Source organism: Culex quinquefasciatus, chromosome 1, assembly GCF_015732765.1.
Source record: "Culex quinquefasciatus strain JHB chromosome 1, VPISU_Cqui_1.0_pri_paternal, whole genome shotgun sequence".
In the NCBI taxonomy this organism is placed as follows: domain Eukaryota; kingdom Metazoa; phylum Arthropoda; class Insecta; order Diptera; family Culicidae; genus Culex; species Culex quinquefasciatus.
Genome location: NC_051861.1, coordinates 38122026 through 38144614, shown reverse-complemented (window position 1 = coordinate 38144614; position 22589 = coordinate 38122026). Strand labels below are relative to the sequence as shown.

The 22589-nt window shown below is 35.4% G+C and overlaps 1 protein-coding gene across 1 annotated transcript; it reads right to left on the bottom strand.

Moving 5' to 3' along the window:
- Positions 1-617: 617 nt before the first annotated feature.
- On the bottom strand, positions 618-20266 carry LOC6035059 (1,5-anhydro-D-fructose reductase). Its single transcript, XM_038249639.1, has 6 exons — positions 19993-20266; positions 19552-19917; positions 7161-7277; positions 6963-7078; positions 901-1152; positions 618-831 (listed from the first exon to the last, which is right to left on the bottom strand). The coding sequence occupies exons 1-6, from the start codon at positions 20062-20064 to the stop codon at positions 786-788; spliced, it is 969 nt and encodes a 322-aa protein (XP_038105567.1). The 5' UTR covers positions 20065-20266; the 3' UTR covers positions 618-785.
- Between the last annotated feature and the right edge of the window lie 2323 nt (positions 20267-22589).

Sequence of the window (22589 nt, the reverse complement as noted above, 5' to 3'; positions counted from 1 at the left end):
AAAGTGTTTTCTTTATGATTTCTTTATGATTTTCAATAATTTAAAACAAAAATCAGGTTTTCTTTTCTCAAAAAAATGTCAGTCAGTTTCTTAAAAAAGGTAAACGGGGTCACTTTTTAGGTTGACACCCCTTTAATACGGAGTTTACACATACTAAACAACGTTTGTTTTGATAGTGTGCGTGAGCGCCATGTAAAAAGTGACAGTTCGTCACTTTTAAGTTTGACATTGACCAACTAACGGGATACAATCTAAAAAAGTGTCAAACGAAAAAGTGAATAAAAAATATGCAGCTGTTTTCTTCTCCAAATAAGTGTATAAAAGTTTGTACGCAAATGATGTTTAATGGTTTCTTTAAGGGTACACAGCATCGATATCGATAGTTTCCTTAATTTCAAAGATACCAAAATGTGTGTTACAAAGATCTGGATCCTTCAGGCTCGATGGTTGATGTGCACTGTTAATGAAAACTTTCGATAATTGTTTGCTTGAATAGATATATTAGGACCTGACCAACCATTTTGTTGCTAATCCCAATGATAACTGAACGGAATCGTTGTGCCGGCGTTTCAAATCAAAATTGTATTGATGTGATATAAAATCATAATTAGAATAAATATGTGCGAAATCTAACTTTATTAAAGTGTATATTTTTAAAATACTAAAATCTAATTAATTTACTCAATGTAGGTAAGTGACAGGCTTTCAATAACACTAATTGTTTAAAAAATAATCGTGTGTTTTTTCAATACGTAAGAAAATATGAGAAATTCCTTTTAAAATATTCAGGCCGATTCTGTGGCAAACGGGAACTCTGGATGCTTTGTAATACTGAAAGAAAAAAAAACCACATAAAATTCTGTCAAAAAACGATCCTCCCAGCACAAATGACCACCTTACCCGGGAAAGAACGCAAAGTCGCAAATCCGGATGCTCTGGTCCAGCGCGTTCAGCCGCACCATGTCCGCGTCGTCGAGCTCGAAGTCGAACAGCGCAATGTTCTCCCGCAGCCGGCGCGGGTTCGTGCTCTTCGGGATCGTCGAAATCCCGCGCTGCAGCAGATGGCGCAGCAGCACCTGGGCGCAGGACCGGCCCAGCTTGGCGGCGATTTCCTTCACCGCCGGGTTGTCCAACAGGTCGGGCACTTCGCGGCTGGGGAAAAAGAGGAATTTGATAAAAAAAAATGTCAAGAAGTGGAAACAGCATCTAGTTCCAGCGTGCCTCTAATGTTGCCATATCAGCACTTTGACTTTCAATTACAGCTCATAAAACGCGTTTTCAGCTGAGATCGGGTGATAAATAGTTCAATAGGAAGTGAGCAAGCAAGTTTCTATTAATAGTTTTTCAAAAAAGAAGTTGTTTAAATAGTGAAAATCAGAAAATTAGGTGGAGTTAGGAGCGACCGTTTGACAAGTCCTGATAAATCTATTGGTGAGTGATTTCAACCCCCGGAAGGTTCCAAAAAATCTAAAAAAAAATTCCTACTCGAAACTAAGTGTCCGAAGGCTCGATTGTTGAGGCAATAGCAAACCTCTTTTGTTTTAACACCTTAGCTTCCATCCACCCCAGGATTCAAACTGACGACTTTGGATTGTGAGTCCAACTGCCTACCAGCGACTCCAACGAGACAGGACCTACACCTGGACTGAGCTAACGACCTAACCTCTAGGTTAGACCGGGCCAACATTTACCGTAAACTGGGGTGACTTTGATAGGATTTCAATTTATTTTTGAAATATTTTCCAACTTGTAAGGTTTTTCTCGAGATCATTATTTTTAAAACATGTACTGGAGCAGGCCACACAGAGTCCATATATTTTTGAAAAAAAGTTTTTTCGATAGTGTTTAGAAAATTAGTTACGAGCAATTCTCTGAGATTTCGGTCATTCGATTTATTCTGTATTTTTAATCCGGCTGAAACTTTTTTGGTGCATTCGGTATGTCCAAAGAAGCCATTTTGCATCATTAGTTTGTCCATATAATTTTTCATACAAATATGGCAGCTGTCCATACAAAAACTATGCATGAAAATTCAAAAATCTGTATCTTTTGAAGGAATTTTCTGATCGATTTGGTGTCTTCGGCAAAGTTGTAGGTATGGTTTATTATACACGGTAAAAAAAATCGGTGATTTTTTATTTCACTTTTCGTCAATAAAACTTGATTTGCAAAAAAAAACACTATTTTTAATTTTTTTAATTTGTTTTAGAGGACATCAAATGCCAACTTTTCAGAAATTTCCAGAATGGGCAAAAAATCTTTGACCTAGCTATAATTTTTTTTAATCAATACATTTAAAAAAAAAATTGAAATATTCATCGCAAATTCATTTTTCGATGTAAAATTGAATTTGCAATCAAAAAATACTTGAGTGAAATTTTGATGAAGTGCACCGTTTTCAAGTTAAATCCATTTTAAGGTGACTTTTTTGAAAATAGTCGTAGTTATTGTTTTTTTTTTAAATAGTTCCCATGTTTGCCCACTTTTGAAAAAATATTATTGAAAAGCTGAGAAAATTCTCTATATTTTGCTTATTCGGACTTTATTGATACGACCTTTAGTTGCTGAGATATTACCATGTAAAGGGTTTAAAACAAGAAAATTTATGTTTTCTAAGTCTCATCCATACAACCCACCATTTTCTAATGTCGATATCTCAGCAACTATAGGTCCGATTTACAATGTTTAAACATGAAACATTCGTGAAATTTTCCGATCTTTTAAAATATTTTCATAAATTTAAAATCAAGACTAACATTTCAAAAAGACCAAACATTCAATATTACGCCCTTTTGATATGTTAGTCTTGATTTAAAATTTAAGAAAATATACGATTTTCTCAGCCTTTCAAAAATATTTTTTTCAAAAGTGGGCAAACATGGGCACTATTTAAAAAAAATCAATAACTGCCCAAGTAACATTTTAGACTTTATCAAAGCTGTCACAATCGCTATAAAACCTATCAGCCAAAACCAACATTAAAACCTCTTAGTCGTTACAAACTCCCCAGAACCTTGATAAACCCCACTTAAAACTCAAAAGGACCTCCGCAAAAGGTTGTTACGGCCTATTTATAAAACCTACACAAGAGTTCAAGGCTTTACAACTGAATCCTAACAACATACTCAAAGCCTTGATAGAACTTTGTTAAAACCTAGTTAGGAGTTATGGAAAAATGACATTTCATACGTCTTCAAACGTCTTATGCCAAATAGGTTTTATTTTCGCAAAATAAGTCTTCGTCTTGCCAAATTAAATTATGGAGATGGTTGTCACAAATGGCAAAAATGATAAATAATAGATATTAGGGTAATTCTCCGCCAACTCACACAGCAGTTGCCCCGACCCCTCTTCGATTTGTGTGAAACTTTGTCCTAAGGGGTAACTTTTGTCCCTGATCACGAATCCGAGGTCCGTTTTTTGATATCTCGTGAAGGAGGGGCAGTACGACCCCTTCAATTTTTGAACTTGCGAAAAAAGAGGTATTTTTCAATAATTTGCAGCCTGAAACGGTGATGAGATAGAAATTTGGTGTCAAAGGGACTTTTATGTAAAATTAGACGCCCGATTTGATGGCGTACTCAGAATTCCGAAAAAACGTAAAAAAAAAAACAATTTTGATATATAGACATAAGGGGTTTGCTTATAAACATCACGAGTTATCGCGATTTTACGAAAAAAAAGTTTTGAAAAAGTTGGTTGTCATCGATCATGGCCGTTCATGGTCACCCGCGACAGACACGGACGACGAAACGAAGAAAAACGCAAAAAGTAACTTTTTCAAAACTTTTTTTCGTAAAATCGCAATAACTCGTGATGTTTATAAACAAACCCCTTATGTCTATATATCAAAATTTTTGTAATTGTCTGATCTACAACTTTGTAGAACATTATTACACTCGAATCGAAAAAAGTTATAAAAAACACGAAATTTTAAAATGAAAAATTTTGTTCTAAACGAAAAAATGACCTTTCTGGGTTCGAAAAGTACATTAAATTTCCCATAAAATGACATGTTCCAAAATGTTTTACAGTCGAGTAACGGAAAATGGGAGAATTTTTAAAACGTTTTTAGTGTTTTTTTTCGATGAAAAATACGTTTTTTCGGAATTCTGAGTACGCCATCAAATTGGGCGTCTAATTTTACATAAAAGTCCCTTTGACACCAAATTTCTATCTCATCACCGTTTCAGGCTGCAAATTATTGAAAAACACCTCTTTTTTCGCATGTTCAAAAATGGAAGGGGCCGTACCGCCCCTCCGTCACGAGATATCAAAAAACGGACCTCGGATTCGTGACAAAGGACAAAGTTTCACGCAAATCGAAGAGGGGTCAGGGCAACATTTCCCGATTTCGTGTGAGTTGGTAGAGAATTACCCATTAGAGGAAATCCAAATAATTTAAAAGCTTATTTCTCGCAATTGATGACTCAAATTCTGCTGCGTTTGAAATTTTATTGATTAATGTAGGGGGGATAGAGCCAAAAAATTCAATTCGCTTCATCAAAAATCAATATTTTGTAATCATAGTGTTTAATGTTAAAAAATATTTTATTGAAATTCTTTGAAAAAAATGTTCAAAATATTTTTTAACATCTATCGCTATATCAATCATGCCAGAAATTAAACATAAATGTGTGTTTTCTTCAAATTTAAATCAAATTTTTTAGTTTTCTATTTTTTCAATCAAGATGGCGGTCAACCAAATTCAATCAGAACACGCGTTTAGCGCCATATTTATGCACTGCTAATTGGCCGCGTAAAATGCTTTTTCAGGGGCTCATGGTTTTAAGTAAGCTTTTTGCATGCCTAATGGCACTTGACAGCAGTGTTACAAGGTCTGAACAGGAAAAAATCTGGCAAAAAATCTGGAAAAAACCTGGCAAGCCACTTTTCTCAAAATAACGAGCAGTTTTGTGTACAAAAACGGTGTATTTTCACTTTTTATACATTATAGCTTTACAAAATAAACAAAATGCGTCAATTTAACAAAGTGTGGAAGAAACAAAAAAAAAATTCCTCATTGCTACTCAATAAATCTGGCATTGCCAGATTTATCTGGCAACCTGGCACCCCTGCTTGACAGCTAAAACACCCTGGATTTTAAAAAAGCATGCGATAAAACCGTTTGGCATGACATTGCCGTTGGGTTTTCAAGACTCTCTTAAAACTTTCTTAAAACCTTATTGAAAGCCAGTCGGCTTTTATTTCCACCCGGTTTTATGTCCGAGGCATAAAACACTGTTTGAAGCTATTAAAAATTGTATTGATCCAAAAAATCATAACTTGGTCAAAGATTTTTCGCCCATTCTGGAAATTTCTGAAAAGTTGGCATGATGTCCTCTAAAACATATCAAAAAATAAAAGAAAATAAAAATAGTGTTTTTTTTTTGCAAATCAAGTTTTAGTGACAAAAAGTGAAATTAAAAATCACCAAAAAAAATTTACCGTGTATCATTTTTTTTTAGTGTAGTCCATATCCATACCTACAACTTTGCCGAAGACACCAAATCGATCAAAAAATTCCTTCAAAAGATACAGATTTTTGAATTTTCACATATATTTTTTGTATGGGCAGCTGCCAAATTTGTATGGAAAATTATATGAACAAACTAATCATGCAAAATGGCTTCTTTGGGCATACCGTAGGCACCAAAAAAGTTTCAGCCGGATTAAAAAATGCAGAAAAAATTGAATGACCGAAATGTCAGAGAATTGCTCATTTATAAACAAAAAAAGTTTTAGAGGACCAGTTTTGAAGTCGAAAGAAGCAATTTGAATCATTAGTTTTTCCTCCTTAATTTTTTATTAAGGGCACCATATTTCACGGTGTTCATAATTCCAAAAATGTTTTTGTAATTTAATAATAGTTCAAGTAAGAAAATCACTTCTGCCAACAATATTTTAGAAAAGGTAGAAAAATTTTCGACACTCTTTGACTTTGTGTTGATCTGAATATTGTTTGCTGAGATTCAGCCTTTTAAAGTTTTATTTGGTCCTCATTTTTCAACTCGCCATATCTCGAAAGGGACCATCCATAAACCACGTGGACACTTTAGGGGGGGGGGGTATGGCGATTGTCCACGATCCATACAAAAAAGTTTTTTGCATGAACAATTGTCCACGAAGGGAGGGGGGGTAACAGATTCCCAAAAAAGTGTCCACGAGGCTTATGGATGGTCCCAAAACAAATGGTTTGATTTCAAGGTTTAAAATGAAACTTTTGTGAGAATGTCTGCTCTTTTCTTTAAAATCTAATTCTTAATTCCAAAATCTAACCTGACATTTAAAAATAGGTGTTTTTTTTTAAATGAGACTAAGAATGCTAATTTTTCACTAAACTTAAACTTTAAGGCATTACCTTAGCAATCAAAAGTGCAAACAACAAAGTTAAAGAAATAAAGTTGTAGGAAATTCCCAGCTTTTCGATAAAATATTTTGCAAGGGTGCTTTTCTTTCATGAATTATCGATCGATACATCAATCAAAATACTACAAGAAAAGCTTCCATTTAAAGGTAAAAGCATTTTTTTTCACATCGACTTTTATAGAACAAACATGACTATACAGTCCAGACTCGATTATCCGAAGGTAAATCGAATACTGTTTTTTTTTCTTTGTCTTATTTTTGATTGTCAAGCTTCGCTATGATCTCTAAACTATCCTAAGATAATTTTGAGTTTTTAAATCCAAGATGGCGATCATAATGGCGATGATGAAATACAGTGCCATTACGACGTACCTGTTTTGACCAATTTGATAGCAGCAGGAGTAGATCAAATTGAATCAAACCTTGAATCTTATTAATTCCACAAAATTATTTTGTTGTCATGAAAACATTGCTTTAGAATTGATTAGACTTTTTTTAGCAACAAAATGTTTTGTTGATTCTAATATGAATTGTATTGCTGCATGGTTGCTTGGATTGACATGCCAGCTTTGTGCGATAATAATAATACTCACTTCAACAACTTCTCGATTCCTTTCGATCCGAGCGGCGAGTACGCCGTCACCGTGATTCCATTGGCCTTGCAGAACTTTACCAGTTCCGGCTGCTGCAGATAGATGTGGTTCTCGATCTAAGACCCAAGAAAATACCAAACAAAAACAAGCAGATGAAAGTAAATTACATTTCGTTCTCCATGGAAGAGATCACCTTACCTGCAGATTAGCCGGCTTGATTTGGCAATTATCGAGGATCCTTTGAATCTGCCGTTGGTTGAAATTCGATAGGCCTATGTTGCGTGCGAGGCCGGCCTTCTGCACTTCCTCCATGGCCTGTGGAAAAAAGGGACGAATCAAAATGAAACGTGGCCAAAACAAACACTCGTCACCCTCTTGTTGGGAATTGAAGGGTGCACGGAGCGAAGGAAAAGAGGGTGCAATTGTAACTGATAGTTTAGTTTTTGGCCGATATTTTGAGGCATCTCGAATGGGATTTAAATGGTGAGTGGAAGCGATGAAAAGATGTGTTTTCTGGTCTTTTGGCGTTCGGAGGTTGACTTTTGAACACAATATGCGCCGCGAAGACCGGAAATTGGCTGCACAAGGAAAAGCAAGATTGGCAACGGTAATTACGCCAACTTCTTGAAGATGTTGCAGGAAGGTGAAGAAAAATGTAAAGGAAAACCTCTTGAGAAATCGGTCGGGATCGGTAGCCGATGGCTACGGAAGGATGTTTCAAGATGACGTTTCTGAATCATTTCTGTATTCATGGCAGAACCTCAAGTATCCGATTAAAAGGATTACATAAAATTATCTTACATTTTTTATTGCACAAACCATAGGCTAATGTCTCAATCTGGGTGATGAATAGAGAGAATACGTTTTTGCTGGGAAATTGTGTTTGTTTTAAAGTTTCGAACGGTTAGATGAGATTTTTTTCATTTTTAAAGGATGACAAAGAACTGCGGAGAGAGCGTCATTCTGCGATATCGCAGATAAATTCTCTGGCTGATTTTGGAATCCTGCAGCTCTTCCTGGTCTAGCGAAAAAAACGTCGCCAATTCTAGCGAAGCTGATCCCACTAACAGAGAAGATTTTCACTGAACCTGTAGGTTCTCTAACGGAATCAAACAATGGAGACCGCTTCTGACGACGAAAATGACGACCTCGCCGCCAAAGCCAAAGCCACACATTATTTATTCTAGAGCAATTCCATGCCAAATAGGGCATCGGTTGTACCGGACCCTCTCCGATTTCAATGAAACTTTGTAGACATGTTATCCTACGCTTATTTAAGCCATTTTTGTGCATATGGAGCCAGTTTCACTCGATAATGACATTTGAGGAGGGCGTAAGTGTTTTAAATGTTTTTGTATTTCGTAATTTCAATATTGCTGTATTTCGAAGCCGTTGCATGGTATCAAAAAGTAAAAGTAAAGTAAATTTTTCCCAGTTCCTGAGGGGAACACCCTTGAAGAGTATCGGGGCCGGCATTTACAAAGCGGTTTCAGTGGCAGTTTCATTCTCAACTTAATGTTAACATGTTAGGGTTAATGTTAACATTCCATAGGTAGCTTCCCTAAGGTGTCGTGAAAAGGTCCAGTTTGTGACCCCTTCCCTTTACTAAGCAATCGATTCCAGAAGGGAAAAGATCACCAGTTGTGTTGGTCCGAGCCGGGATTTGAACCCCGATCTACCGCTTACGAGGCGGAAGCGTTACCACTGGGCTACGTGGCTCGGTCAGGTATCAAAAAGTGGTCAAAGATAAACTTGTAGGAAATTTGACGGGCTTTCCGAAAAAAATACACTGAAAGAAAAAAACACTCTACTTTTATGAGATTTTGTTGATTTTTAAGTTTAAAAGTCAAATTTGAAGGTGAGCCCACGATTTTTTTTCGTTCAAAATTTTTTTGTGAAGATAGCCTAAGATGTTACAAAAAGACTCACGAAAAATGCAGGATGGAGCAACTCATCTAAAAAATACAAAAATCATTTACTGAAACTGTTTTTTTGAAAAGTGGTCTAAACGTCAAAATTTTCCAAAACCGAATACGGGAATCGATTCTCCAGACAATTTTACATAGAAGTCTTCATATTGACCATTGTCCTAAGTCCAATCCCTGTGAAGTTACAGTGGTTTTAAAAATAAAAATGCTGAAAAAATGGTTTTTTGATGGTTTTTGACAATTGCTATATGACAGGCTTGATTTTTCAGTTTCGTAAATATTTTTACCGGAAAGCTCGTCAAATTTCCCACTTTTCGAAATAACTCGTTTTTTATGATTTAAGCTAATTTACTATCCAGGTTACTACCATCCACTGAACTACACTGAAAAAAATATTCTGTTTTCAGTTATGAGTAATGCAATGAGCTTTTATCTGTGAGCCCATACTTCCAACTGAAATGTGGTCAAAGACAATCTTATGGGAAATTGGACGAGCTTTCCGTTAAAAATATTTTCGAGACTGAAAAATCAAGTCTGTCATATAGCAATTGTCAAAAACCATCAAAAAAACAAATTTTTCAGCATTTTTACTTTCAAAACCGCTGTAACTTCACAAGGATTGGACTTAAGACAGTGGTCAATATGGAGACTTTTATGTGAAATTGTCTAGAGAATCGATTCCTTTATTCGGTTTTTGAAAATTTTGACGTTTAGACCACTTTTCAAAAAACAGTTTCAGTAAATGATTTTTGTATTTTTTTAGGTGAGTTGCTCCATCCTGCATTTTTCGTGAGTCTTTTTGTAACATCTTAGGCTATCTTCACAAAAATTTTGAACGAAAAAAAATCGTGAGCTCCCCCTCAAATTTGACTTTTAAACTTAAAAATCAGATAATCTCATGAAAGTGAAGTGTTTTTTTTTTCATTTTGTGTATTATTTTTTCGGAAAGCCCGTCAAATTTCCTACAAGTTTGTAGGATAACATGTCTATAAAATTTCATTGAAATCGCAGAGGGTCGAGAAAAAAGTACCTAAAAAATTTCTGTTTTGGGCTGGAATTGCTCTCTAGCAAAAAAAAAAAACGATTGGTTTGTTATTGCAATAACAACATAATAACAGTTTAAGTTATTCTTCGAACAAATCTTTGTTATTGATTTTTGTTATTTTAACAACTAATCCGATCATCCTAATAACATATTTCGATCTTCTCACAATATCAAAAACTGATCTTCCCAAGTTATTTCCGTCTGCTCGGGTGTGCGATTTATGGTAATTTTATTTCTAAGTCAGTATACCGAACGAATAACAAATTTTGTTATTAGGAGAGTTTTTGAAATGTATAACGAAAACGAAACTATTGGCACTACGCCCCCCGGGGCATGGCCTTCCTCTAACGTGGGATTTCTGCTCCAGCGCCTCTGACGAGACAGGAGAAACCGGGACCGACGTTTTACTTCACCATCCGATAGAAGCTCAGTGGATAAGGCGGGAATCGAACCCGCGTCTCATAGCATCATCGGGATCGGCAGCCGAAGCCGCTACCCCTGCGCCACGAGACCCAGAATTTTGTTATTACCGTCTGCCCGGGTAACTAGTACAGAGGAGTTATGGCAATTCCCGGGCAGACGGTAATAACAAAATTAATAATATTTCAATAACAAATCCTATTAAATTAACAAAAAGTGTTATTATTTTATCCTGAAGTTCAACTTCAAGAAGAAAAAATAATAACAGTTTCTGATAAAATAACAAAATTTGGTATTGAAGTGATATTATATTGAAAATGTTTAATAACACGCAAATAAGAGGAAATGTTATACATTTCAAAAACTCTCCTAATAACAAAATATGTTATTCGTTCGGTTTACTGACTTAGAAATAAAATTACAATAAATCGCACAAATGAAATAGTTTCTAAGTGTCCATAACACAATCTGTTATTATTTTTTCTTTTGTTAAATATGTTTAGATCTTTGGGATAATTTTGACCAATTTCGTCGGGGTCATTAATTTGGCCATGAAATGGGGTCCTTAAGCTAAAATTATTCTGAAAAGTTGAAATTTTGAAAGTTGATTTTTTTTAATTATTATATACCCCCTAAGAGACTTTGCTAAAATTGGCTAGAACTATGGGGTAATTTTGACCAATTTCGTCGGGGTCATTATTTTGGCCATGAAATAGGGTCCTTAAGCTAAAATTATTCCAAAAAGTTGAAATTTTGAAAGTTGATATTTTTAATTATTTGATATACCCCCTAAGGGACTTTGCTAAAATTGGCTGGAACTATGGGATAATTTTGACCAATTTCGTCGGGGTCATTATTTTGGTCATGAAATGGGGTCCTTAAGCTAAAATTATTCTAAAAAGTTGAAATTTTGAAAGTTGATATTTTTAATTATTTGATATACCCCCTAAGGGACTTTGCTAAAATTGGCTAGAACTATGGGATAATTTTGACCAATTTCGTCGGGGTCATTATTTTGGCCATGAAATGGGGTCCTTAAGCTAAAATTATTCTGAAATTTTGAAAGTTGATTTTTTTAATTATTTGATATACCCCCTAAGGGATTATACTAAAATTGGCTAGAACTATGAAATAATTTTGACCAATTTAGCGGGGTCATTTATTTCACCATGAAATGGGGTTTCAAGCTAAAATTAATCCGATTAAATTTACTTTTGAGAGTTCATTTTTTTTTTAATTTTGTTATATTCCTTAACGGAATTGATTTATTTATTGAGAATTTTTGATGTTCGAATAACAAAAACTGTTATTATTTTCACAGAGCCAGGAAGTCGGAGCTGACGTTGAAGTTCGAGCTGGAGTGAGACCTCGGAGACTGCATCGGATTCAGCAAATTTTCAGCAACTTTTACTTGGAGTCGGAATCTGTGAAGTCGAGTATTTTTGGAGAGATGAACGTCATATCCTGCATCCAGAGTCGGAGTTGTCTTCATAGTATGGATTTAAAGTCGCTTGAAGGTATCCGACTCTGCAGCCCTGACTAGTACAGATGAGTTATGGAAACTGCAGGTTTATTTGCAAATTACAAATAAACAAAAACAATAACTTTTTTTGTTATGGAGACATACCAGTTCAATAACATTTTTTGTTATTATGCTGCTCCACCTCTCCGCACAAAATAACAAATCTTGTTATTCCTTCATGATTCCTTCTGTGTTATTGGTTTGTTATTACAATAACAACATAATAACAGTTTAAGTTATTTTTCGAACAAATCTTTGTTATTGATTTTTGTTATTTTAACAACTAATCCGATCATTCCAATAACATATTTCGATCTTCTCACAATATCAAAAACTGACCTTCCCAAGTTATTTCCGTCTGCTCGGGTCGATCGATAACAATACTCTCTACTTTCAAAATTGAGGCCGTTTTGCGAAACAATATTCAGCACCCAGGTCTCAATGTAAGGACACATGCGCGCCGATTTCACCGGAAAGAAATCAATAATAATTAAACTAGGTAATAAGTTTAATGCAAGTCATTTCCTTTAACAACTACACGGTTTGTCTTCAGTGTATGCATCGAAGTTGTAATTTCCCGGTCGATCCCCAACCCCAATTTGCAGTAAGCATTTGTAAACTAGTTGTTACATGTAAATTTCTTATGACTTTTCAAATCATCGAAAAAGGCCAGTATTTTTCGTTAAATGAAACATTTAATTTAATAGCGCTTGGATTTGACCAAACTCCAGCCTATAATTTAAAAATCCGACTAAAGCCGAACATGTTGTGGGAAAAATGCTTACCAACCAACCATTTTGACCAAAACTTTTGAAAATCAGGTAGAAAACCCCACATGATATGTAAATCGTAGGCCCAGAAACGAAATTGAAATCGAGCCAATAAATCGCCATGCGACAGGAAGTTGTACCCTTCTGCAGAGACGATGAAGTTGTATCCAAAGTGAGACAAAGGCCAGATGAAACGTCTGAGTTTGTTAATTACAAAAAAATAAAACTAACTTTCTTCGCTTTATTACACAAGCTTCCGGTGCAGTAGCGATACCAAAACCAAAACTTGAAGCAAACAATTTGCATAACCAGATTGGGGAACCATTTTTAACTGTTTGTTTTTTTGATTAAATTTCTAGGTCAGCAAAAGCAAAATTCACATTTTTGGAGGCCGCAATCGCAGCGGTGTTGTGGTGAGCCGTGGGTCATTCAACCGAAACATTGCATTTGCGCGTTTAAAACGGTGCACTTGCCAAAAACGTGTGAGACAGAATGCGATTACAGCGAAAGTGAATGGTGAGAGTTATTTCGAGGTCAACCGATATCGGAAAACAGGAATGCCGGTCTCGAGTGGGATGAATAAAATTTGTTCATTCCGGTGGGTTCCGAATGACTCCACAATGCCCATCTTGCTGTTTGACAGTTGAGCAATTCTCTACGAAATCGTTTTTTTTTTTATTTTTTTTGTATTTTTTTAATCCAGCTGAAATTTTTTTGGTGCCTTCCGTAAGTCCAGGGAAGCCATTTTGCATCATAAGTTTGTCTTTATAATTTTCCATACAAATTTGACAGCTGTCCATACAAAAAAGATTTATGAAAATTCAAAAATCTGTATCTTTTGAAGAAATTTTTTGACCTGTTGGGTGTCTTTGGAAAAGTTGTAGGTATGGATAAGGAATACACTGAAAAAAATGATACACGTTAAAAAAATGTTGGCGATTTTTGATTTCCCTTTTGTCACAAAATTTGAAAACAAAAAAACCCTTTTTTTCAAACGCCAACTTTATAGAAATTTTCAGAATGTGCAAAAAAACATTGAAATCAAAAAAATCTAATTATTAGCTCTACAGCATTGCCTTGGCGTTCTCGATTGATCGTAGATAGACCTAGCGGTTCCCAAAATGGTGTAAAAAAGTTCAATTCCAGAAAAAATATGGATAAAAAATTTGATTGCTAGTCACTTCTCTGACATCAGGAATAATTGTTTGAACATGCTCGCAATTGTTTTTATTCAGTCGGAAAAACATTATTTTTCTTGAAAAAAGTTTCATTTTTAACCACCCTAATTCTGGCTTGATGCCGCCATCATGTGACCGCGTGCTCCGTTTGTTTATCAACAAAGCTGCAGCTGGATGGTGAGACGAAGTGTGAGGGGGGGGGGGAGGTTTTGACATTTTTATGCCCGCATCTGGCCCGCCGCTTATTTCGTCGGTCGTTGAGCCGACGGTCGTTTCCAACGACCGAGTCCAGTTAGGAACTGAGCTTACAATATTGGTCGCAAACATTTTTCAACTTAATTTTTCGATGTAAAATCGAATGTGCAAATTAAAGAGTATTTTAGTTTTAGTTTTTGGTGATTGGTGGATTTAGGTTATATTTGTTAAATGATTTACGGCTAACTGTTTGTAGTTTGCTGTTTATGGGACTGCATAATCCATCAAAAATAAGGTTTATCGAGAAGGCAGAGATCGTCAGCCAGAGAGAAAATTTGTTTTGCAAAGTTTTAATCTTTGTTACACTGTAAAAAAGTTTCAATTAAACTACAAAAACATGACCTTTTCAAATTAAATTAAGGTCAAATTAAAGAAACCTTTCTGGGTCATTTTGAGACTCATAATGTTAATGGCAAGTGATGTCTCGTGATTTCGCCAAAGACGTGTTACCGAAATGTTTTCAACGTCGTGATTTTTTACAAATTGAAATTTACAATACAGGTTGCATTTGAAAGATGAGATCCAGCACTACAAACGCTTAAAAATCTCAGGGGTGTTTTTCTTTAAACTCGAGATATCTTCATTTGAAATAGTCTTATTTTATCCCCTATGGGATCACCCTAACGAATTTTGAAAATTGTCCAAATATATGTTTTTCCATGTAATTTTGTCCGCTGAATCTGAATCTGCCCTCAGAATTGACCAAAAGTGTTGAAAAATCGATTTTTTTGGTCATATTTTGAGTTTCCGTGTAAAATTATCATTTAAACCCAAAATATGACCAAAAACCATTTTTTTGGCAACAACTTTCTAGAAGACGAAACAAATCCCAAAAATATGCCTGAAAAGTTAGATTTTCAAAATCACCCTAATAGTGAATCACCCTAATTTCCAACCAAGTCAAAAGTTGCCCATAAGCTCAACTGATAAAAAATCGGTAAAGCTCCATACAATTGAACTCGTACAAAGTGTGAGCAGTTAATATTTCGTGTATTGGATTATTGCGGTTTTGTAAAGCATTTTTATTTTGTACACAAGTTGTCAATCATTTTAAGCTGCAAATTATAGAACAACAAGAATTTTTTTCGGCTTTCTTCTGACATTCTTTTTCTAACTTTGCGGAGGGATAATTTAACACATTTTAATTTAGTATGTCACGCCCCTTCCACTTACCAACCCCTTACTTATTTTTTCACCCTAACGCAGAGCAGAATTCTATCAAAAAGCATTATCGGTGCTATTTTCTGTCGTTTGTAAATTGAGAGAGATGAATGTAAAGGAAGATAAACCAACGCCAGAAAAGATTTATTTTTTGAAAGCTGTTCATCCTTCCGAAAAGATTTGTATTTAATTAACCCTCTAGTGCTCATTTTTTTCCAAAAAAATGTTTTTTTTCCCGTGTTTAGGAGGTTATTTTGAGCCACTGTTGTTCTGAGCAGTTCTCTACTAAATCGGTCTTTTTTTACATTATTTTTTGTATGTTTTTGATCCAGCTGAAACTTTGCCAACTTTCAGAAATTTCCAGAATGGGCAAAAAATCTTTGACCGAGTTATGAATTTTTGAATCAATATTGATTTAAAAAATCGAATTACTGGTCGCAAAAATTGTTCAACTTCATTTTTGGATGTAAAATCGAATTTGCAATCAATATTTTGCCACTTTTAGGTAACTTTTTCGGAAATAGTCTTAGTTATTTATTTTTAAAAATAAGCGCCCATGTTTGCCCAGGCTTGAAATAAAAATATTTTTGAAACGTTTAGGGCGTTACATTGAATGTTTGGCCCTTTTGAAATATTAGTATTAATTAAAAAAAATAAAATATTTTTTTCGAAAAAGTCAGAAAATTTCGCGAATGTTTTATATTTTGGCATTGAAAATCGGACCATTAGTTGCTGAGATATCGACATAAGAAAATTGTGGGCATAGAAAACATTAATTTTTCAGTTTTTAAATCTTTGCATGGCAATATCTCAGCAACTAAGGGTCGTATCAACAAAGTTCAAAGAAGCAAAATATAGAGAATTTGCTCAGCTTTTCAAAAATATTTCTTTTAAGAGTGGGCAAACAAGGGCATTTTTTTAAATAAATAACTGCGAGTAATTCCGAAAAACTGACTTAAGAATGGCTATAACTTGAAAACAGTGCACTTTATCAAAATTTCACTAAAGTACTTTTTGATTGCAAATTCGATTTTACATCAAAAAATGAAGTTGAACATTTTTTGCGACCAGTAATTCGATTTTTTTTAAATCGGTATTGATTCAAAAAATCATATCTCGATCAAAGGTTTTTTGCCTATTCTGGAAATTTCTGAAAAGTTGGCAGTTGATGTCCCCTAAAACATATCAGAAAATGAAAAAAACCCGATTTAATATCACCAGAGATGACATAGAGTCTTTCTTACAAAATGATTAACTCCGAAAAATATATTGGTGCAATTATTTTTTCAGAAACATAATGATACACCCCAGTGAGAATTTGACCTAAAGTTTCGAATCTTTTTAGGCAAAATCTCGAATGCAATTTTTTTCATTTCAGAAATACATTATGGGTCGCAAGATAATTATATTTAATTTAGACAAACTTATTGCATTGACATTATTAGAAAAAAAAATAAAGGGTACTCAGTCTTTGATGTTAGTCTATGATTCACTAAATGAATATGCATCGATACTGCACTTTGTCGATCAATTATGAGAAGCCAGAAAGAACACTTTCACGCGCAGCGCAAAACGCGCAAGGGTAAATGTGCTGGCGTTTATGCTTCGACTTGACGACTTGTCGATCTTTCGAGCGAGAACGAGCCGGGACTTCGAATTTGATGTTCAGTTTATGATTCTGTATACAACCAAAAATTTAACAGGAAAAAATAGGGTAAAAATAAGACGAAAAAAAACTAATATGGCTATATCTCTGGAAATACATTTTGGAAAAGCTTAAAATTTGGGGCCCAAGCAGTTTATGGCGCATGTTTTCGAATGGCTTTTTGTTTGAAACTGAATTCTTTTAATTTGATAGTGTTATCTGTGAAATTGTCCAAAAAATAGCTCTAAAAATGACTTTGACCACATTTACTGATCGAAAATTGTGAATCGAAAAATAAAATGTTTGTCTCCGACCCCACGGCTACAAATCTGAAATATAAAAATTGTGGGTTTCACGAGCGGTTTTCCAACGATGAAAGACACAAATTTTTAAGAGCGGATATAGACATCGCCCAAGTATTTTAGAAAAAGAGCACTAAACAATCAGGCTTTGAGTTCCGGGTTTCGGGCCGAATTTCAATCGAAAGAGCGCATCAAAACCTTTAAATTAGTAGTACCGTAAAACGGGGTGACTTTGATAGGTTTGCGATTTTTCCGCAAAATGAAGAGTACATTTAAAATACGTAAGGAATGGTTCAAAGTACCTCAAGAAGAACTTTTCATACATTTTTGAAAGGTTTATAAAGTTAGTTAACTATAGTTAAGAAAATGTTGAAAGAAGTCATTATTTTAAACTTCTCAAAATGTCATGATTTTCTCAATGATCATGATTTTTAACCGGAAAACGGAATGCATTTTCGGATTCTTTGGACAATTTTCCACTAGGAGAAGGTTAAATAAGTTTGTAAATAATAAATAATATGTGTTTTTGAAATACAGTTAAAAAAACTCAAAATTTATAGGCATTTTCAGTTAAACAAATTTCATGTAAAATGTGAAAACTTGTGATTCGTGCTTCGAATTCAGTATAAAATGCAATATAAATCGATAATTTTATAAACAAAACTAGTTTTAACAAATTTCAGGCAAAATTCCGACTTTTTAGCAATTTTACCTAAAATTTATATATATTTTGTTAAAAAGCTTATAAACATAATTAACTTAACATAAACATTGATTTTTTTTCTTACAAACTATATCAGCTACTTTAGTGATGGTACATTTAACGTACAAATAAAGTTTGAACATCTTAATGATGTTTTTAACCAGAAAACTATGACTATCAAAGTCACCCCGGAATTAAAACTAAGAATTTTTAACGTAACTATATTTCTAAACACAATTGAAAAAACCCTACCCCAGCACATGTTTTAAAAATAATAATCTTGAGAAAAACCTTACCTGTTGGAAAATATTCTAAAAACAAATTGAAATCCTATCAAAGTCACCCCGGTTTACGGTAGGTTTTTATTCTGGGACGATTCCCCGCTGTGCTCGATTTTTTTAAGATTTCTGAAAAAAGCGTTTTTTCAAAAGCAAACCTTAAACCTTTCTTTTGTAAAAACGTTACTTAATCCACCCTTAGGTGGTTGGCGCCTTCCTCACATTTAAAGGGTGCTATCCAAAATGCAAAAAGTGCGTAAATAACACTTAATTGCTTATAACTTTTGATAGGGTTGTCAGATCTTCAATGTTTTGGACGCTTTGGAAAGGTCTTTTAAATACCTATCCAACGATAGGTCGCATGAGAGATCCGGACAACGTTTTCATGAACATATCTGAGATCCGGCCTCCAAAAAGCGTATAAATAACACTTAAGTGCTTATAACTTTTGATAGATTTGTCAGATCTTCAATGTCTTGGACGCGTTGGAAAGGTCTTTTAAATACATTTCTGAAAATATATAGCATGACGGGTTTTCTTACAAAAACCACCCTTTTTACAATCTTCCGGACTTTTGTTAAAATCGTTTTTTAAGCATAACTTTTGAAGTACTTAACTAAACTGCATGATTTTTAATAGCGACTTATGGGACCCCAAGACGGATCGAATGACGCTAAAACGGATAAAATCGGTTCAGCCAATGTCGAGATAATCGAGTGACAATTTTTTGATCAACATCCCACCACACACACAGACATTTGCTCAGAATTTGATTCTGAGTCGATAGGTATACATGAAGGTGGGTCTAGGAGGTCTTATTGAGAAGTTCATTTTTCGAGTGATTTTATAGCCTTTCCTCAGTAACGTGAGGAAGGCAAAAAGGCAAAAAATAAAAATAGTGTTTTTTTGCAAATCAAGTTTTAGTAACAAAAAGTGAAACATTTTTTTCCCGTGTATCATTTTTTTCCAGTGTAGTCCGTATCCATACCTACAACTTTGCCGAAGACACCAAATCGATCAAAAAATTCCTTCAAAAGATACAGATTTTTGAATTTTAATATACCATTTCTGTATGGTCAGCTGCCAAATTTGTATGAAAAGTTATATGGACAAACTAATCATGCAAAATGGCTTCTTTGGGCATACCGAAGGCACCAAAAAAGTTTCAGTCGGATTAAAAAATACAAAAAAAAATCGAATGACCGAAATCTCAGAGAATTGCTCAGATATAAAAAAACGGTCCCGGGTTCGTGATCAGGTACAAAAGTTACCCCCTTTAGGACAACTTTTCCCGATTTCGTGTGAGTTGGTAGAGAATTACCCATACAAACTTGCAAGATAACTTTGAAATATCCACATATTAAAGGAAGACTGATCCCTACCTTCCACAACGCCACATGATCCGTGGTCGTCTCCAGCATGATATCCCCGTTGTCATCCATCAGGAACGGGCCGTCCACTTCCGGCACCGTAAACGGCACGTGCACATGGTACAGATCCACGTACTCGAGCTGCAAATCGTCCAACGAACGCCGCAGAAACTTCTCCACCGTGGCGGCCCTCGTCCCGTGCGGGGGCAGCTTCGTTACGATGAACAACTCCTCGCGGGTCAGCCGGCCCGCGTCCAGCCATTCCTTCAACACGTTCCCGATGGTCTTCTCGTTCAGATAGACCGGGGCCGTATCGATGTGGCGATAGCCGGCTTCCAGGGCTTCGTTCAGCGCTTTCTCTACCTCTTCGTTGGGCGCCTGTCAGTGTTGAAGAGCATAATTCATAATTGCTCAGCACGGCTTAAGCCAGGCCAGGTCAAGTGGCGCACTTACCCGCCAAGTCCCGAATCCGAGGGCCGGCATTTCGGTGCCGTTTTCGAAAGTTAGGCTCATCTTGCAGGCCATTATCTCTTCCTTCAAAAAGACCAGTTTAAGCAGCAGAAAATGCACACACAATAAATACTGTACACGAAGCTCGCGAGAGAATGGGGAAAAAAATTATAATTATTTATGACCTGCACCACCAAAGCAACGCGAGGTTGCACCGAGGAACTTAAAAAGTGTGACCACTCTCCAGGCAAGCCAACGAGCGACTGGGTTGTTGTGGGACGCGACCCAAGCGCCCTGGGTTCCCCCTTGGAGTTGTGCTGTATTGTCCCCCCCCCCCCATGTGTTGTGCACGTGTATTGGAGTGTATTGGGGGGGAGAGTCGCGTTGATTATAAGCGAATTTATTAGTTGGGGTGGTTCCAATGTTAATGCGACAAAACAAAATAAAACAGTTGATTTGAAAATGCTACATTCTACTAAGAAGACACTAAGAAAATTCTTGAAACTTTTTCAAATGTTTTTAATTCCGTCTAGAATCACTACAAACCGTTTTCCACTTCACTGAAGAATGCCATTGTTTACTTCAAAGAAGCTTCTTTTATATTTGGATTCAAATTTGAAAAAAAAAGACGGACCAGGCCTTCGGACTTTTAACTTAACATAACGCCTCATTATTCGATTCGTTATCTGATTTATTGATGACCAATTCATATGAATCGGAATAGAAGCATGCAACCAAAGTCCTGAATGCACTCTGAATGCATTGGGTGATGCATTTTGTTGCATTTGAACTTGCTGTATGCGGGAAACGGTGTGACTATAACCGGTTATTAGGCCGGTGGTTTGGTTGAAGCCATCGTTACCGAATGAAACCATTTAAGAGGCAGTATTTGTAAATATTGCTCGGTTTGTTCTAGAGGTCGTATCGAGGTCCTCCGATTTGGATGAAACTTTCAGCGTTTGTTTGTCTATACATGAGATGAACTCATGCCAAATATGAGCCCTCTACGACAAAGGGAAGTGGGGTAAAACGGGTATTAAAGTTTGAGGTCCAAAAAACATTTAAAATCTTAAAATTGCTCGCATTTCAGTAAAACTTCATCATTTTCAACTGTCTTAAAAGCATTCGAAAGGTCTTTTGAAGCACTTCAAAATGAGCCATAGACATCCAGGATTGATTTAACTTTTTCTCATAGCTTTTGCAAGTTACTGTAAAAATTGATTTTTTTAAAACCTTAATATCTTTTTGCAACAGCCTCCAACACCCATACTCTTATAGGTCAAAAGTTAGGGAATTTCATGGACTATAAACCTACGGTAATAACTTTTTGGCCAATCGCAGTTTTTCTCATATTTTTTCGATTTTTCTATAAAAAAAAAATTTACAACGTTAGTTTTTGCCCTGCAGGCTCTCATAGCGGCTCTTTTTGGTCTCAATTTTGTCATATTTGGAATCCTCGGAAAATTTCACGTTAGTTAGAAGTATTGGAGTTGTAAATTTGATTGGAAAAAATGCCATTTAGAATGAATTAAAATATTTTTTAACAATTTGTTGGATTAGGGGTAAAACAGATTTTCGCCTACTTGATACAGCATTTGACGTATTGACCACAGAGTAAAAAAGATCTATTTCTTTTTTCAAAAATGTTTTATTTAATTACTTTTTAAATCGAATTTACAACTTCAATACTTCTAACTAACGTGAAATTTTCCAAGGATTCCAAATATAACAAAATTGAGACCAAAAAGTTCCGCTATGGAAGCCTACAGGGCAAAAACTAACGTTGTAAAAAATTTGTTATAGAAAAATCGAAAAACTATGAGAAAAACTGCGATTGGCCAAAAAGTTATTACCGTAGGTTTATAGTCCATGAAATTCCCTAACTTTTGACCTATAAGAGTATGGGTGTTGGAGGCTGTTGCAAAAAGATATTAGGGTTTTAAAAAAATCCATTTTTAACAGTAATTTGCAAAAGCTATGAGAAAAAGTTAAATCAATCCTGGATGTCTATGGCTCATTGCTTCAAAAGACCTTTCGAATGCTTCTAAGACAGTTGGAAATGATGAAGTTTTACTGAAATGCGAGCAATTTTAAGATTTTAAATGTTTTTTGGACCTCAAATTTCAATGCCCGTTTTACACCACTTCGCTTTGTCGTAGAGGGCTCATATTTGGCATGAGTTTATCTCATGTATAGACAAACAAATGCTGAAAGTTTCATCCAAATCGGAGCACCTCGATACGACCTGTTACACATTGGTGAAAAACTCGCTCTTAAGTCTATGAAAAATAAAGCTATTTTCAGCATAGATAAGATTTTTTGTACGAATATTAAACTATGTTATACCTTTTAGCTCAACAATAGCAAATGTTTCTGCTAATTTCTAACAAAGGAAATGTGTCTGAGCAATCCTCTACGAAATCGGTCTTTTTGCCTTCCTCACCTCAATGAGGAAGGCTATAAAATCACTCGAAAAATGAACTTCTTTATTCGACCCCGTAGATCCACCTTCACGTATGCCCATCGACTCAGAATCAAATTCTGAACAAATGTCTGTGCGTCTGTCTGGATGTGAGTCCGTGCACACGATTATCTCCGGA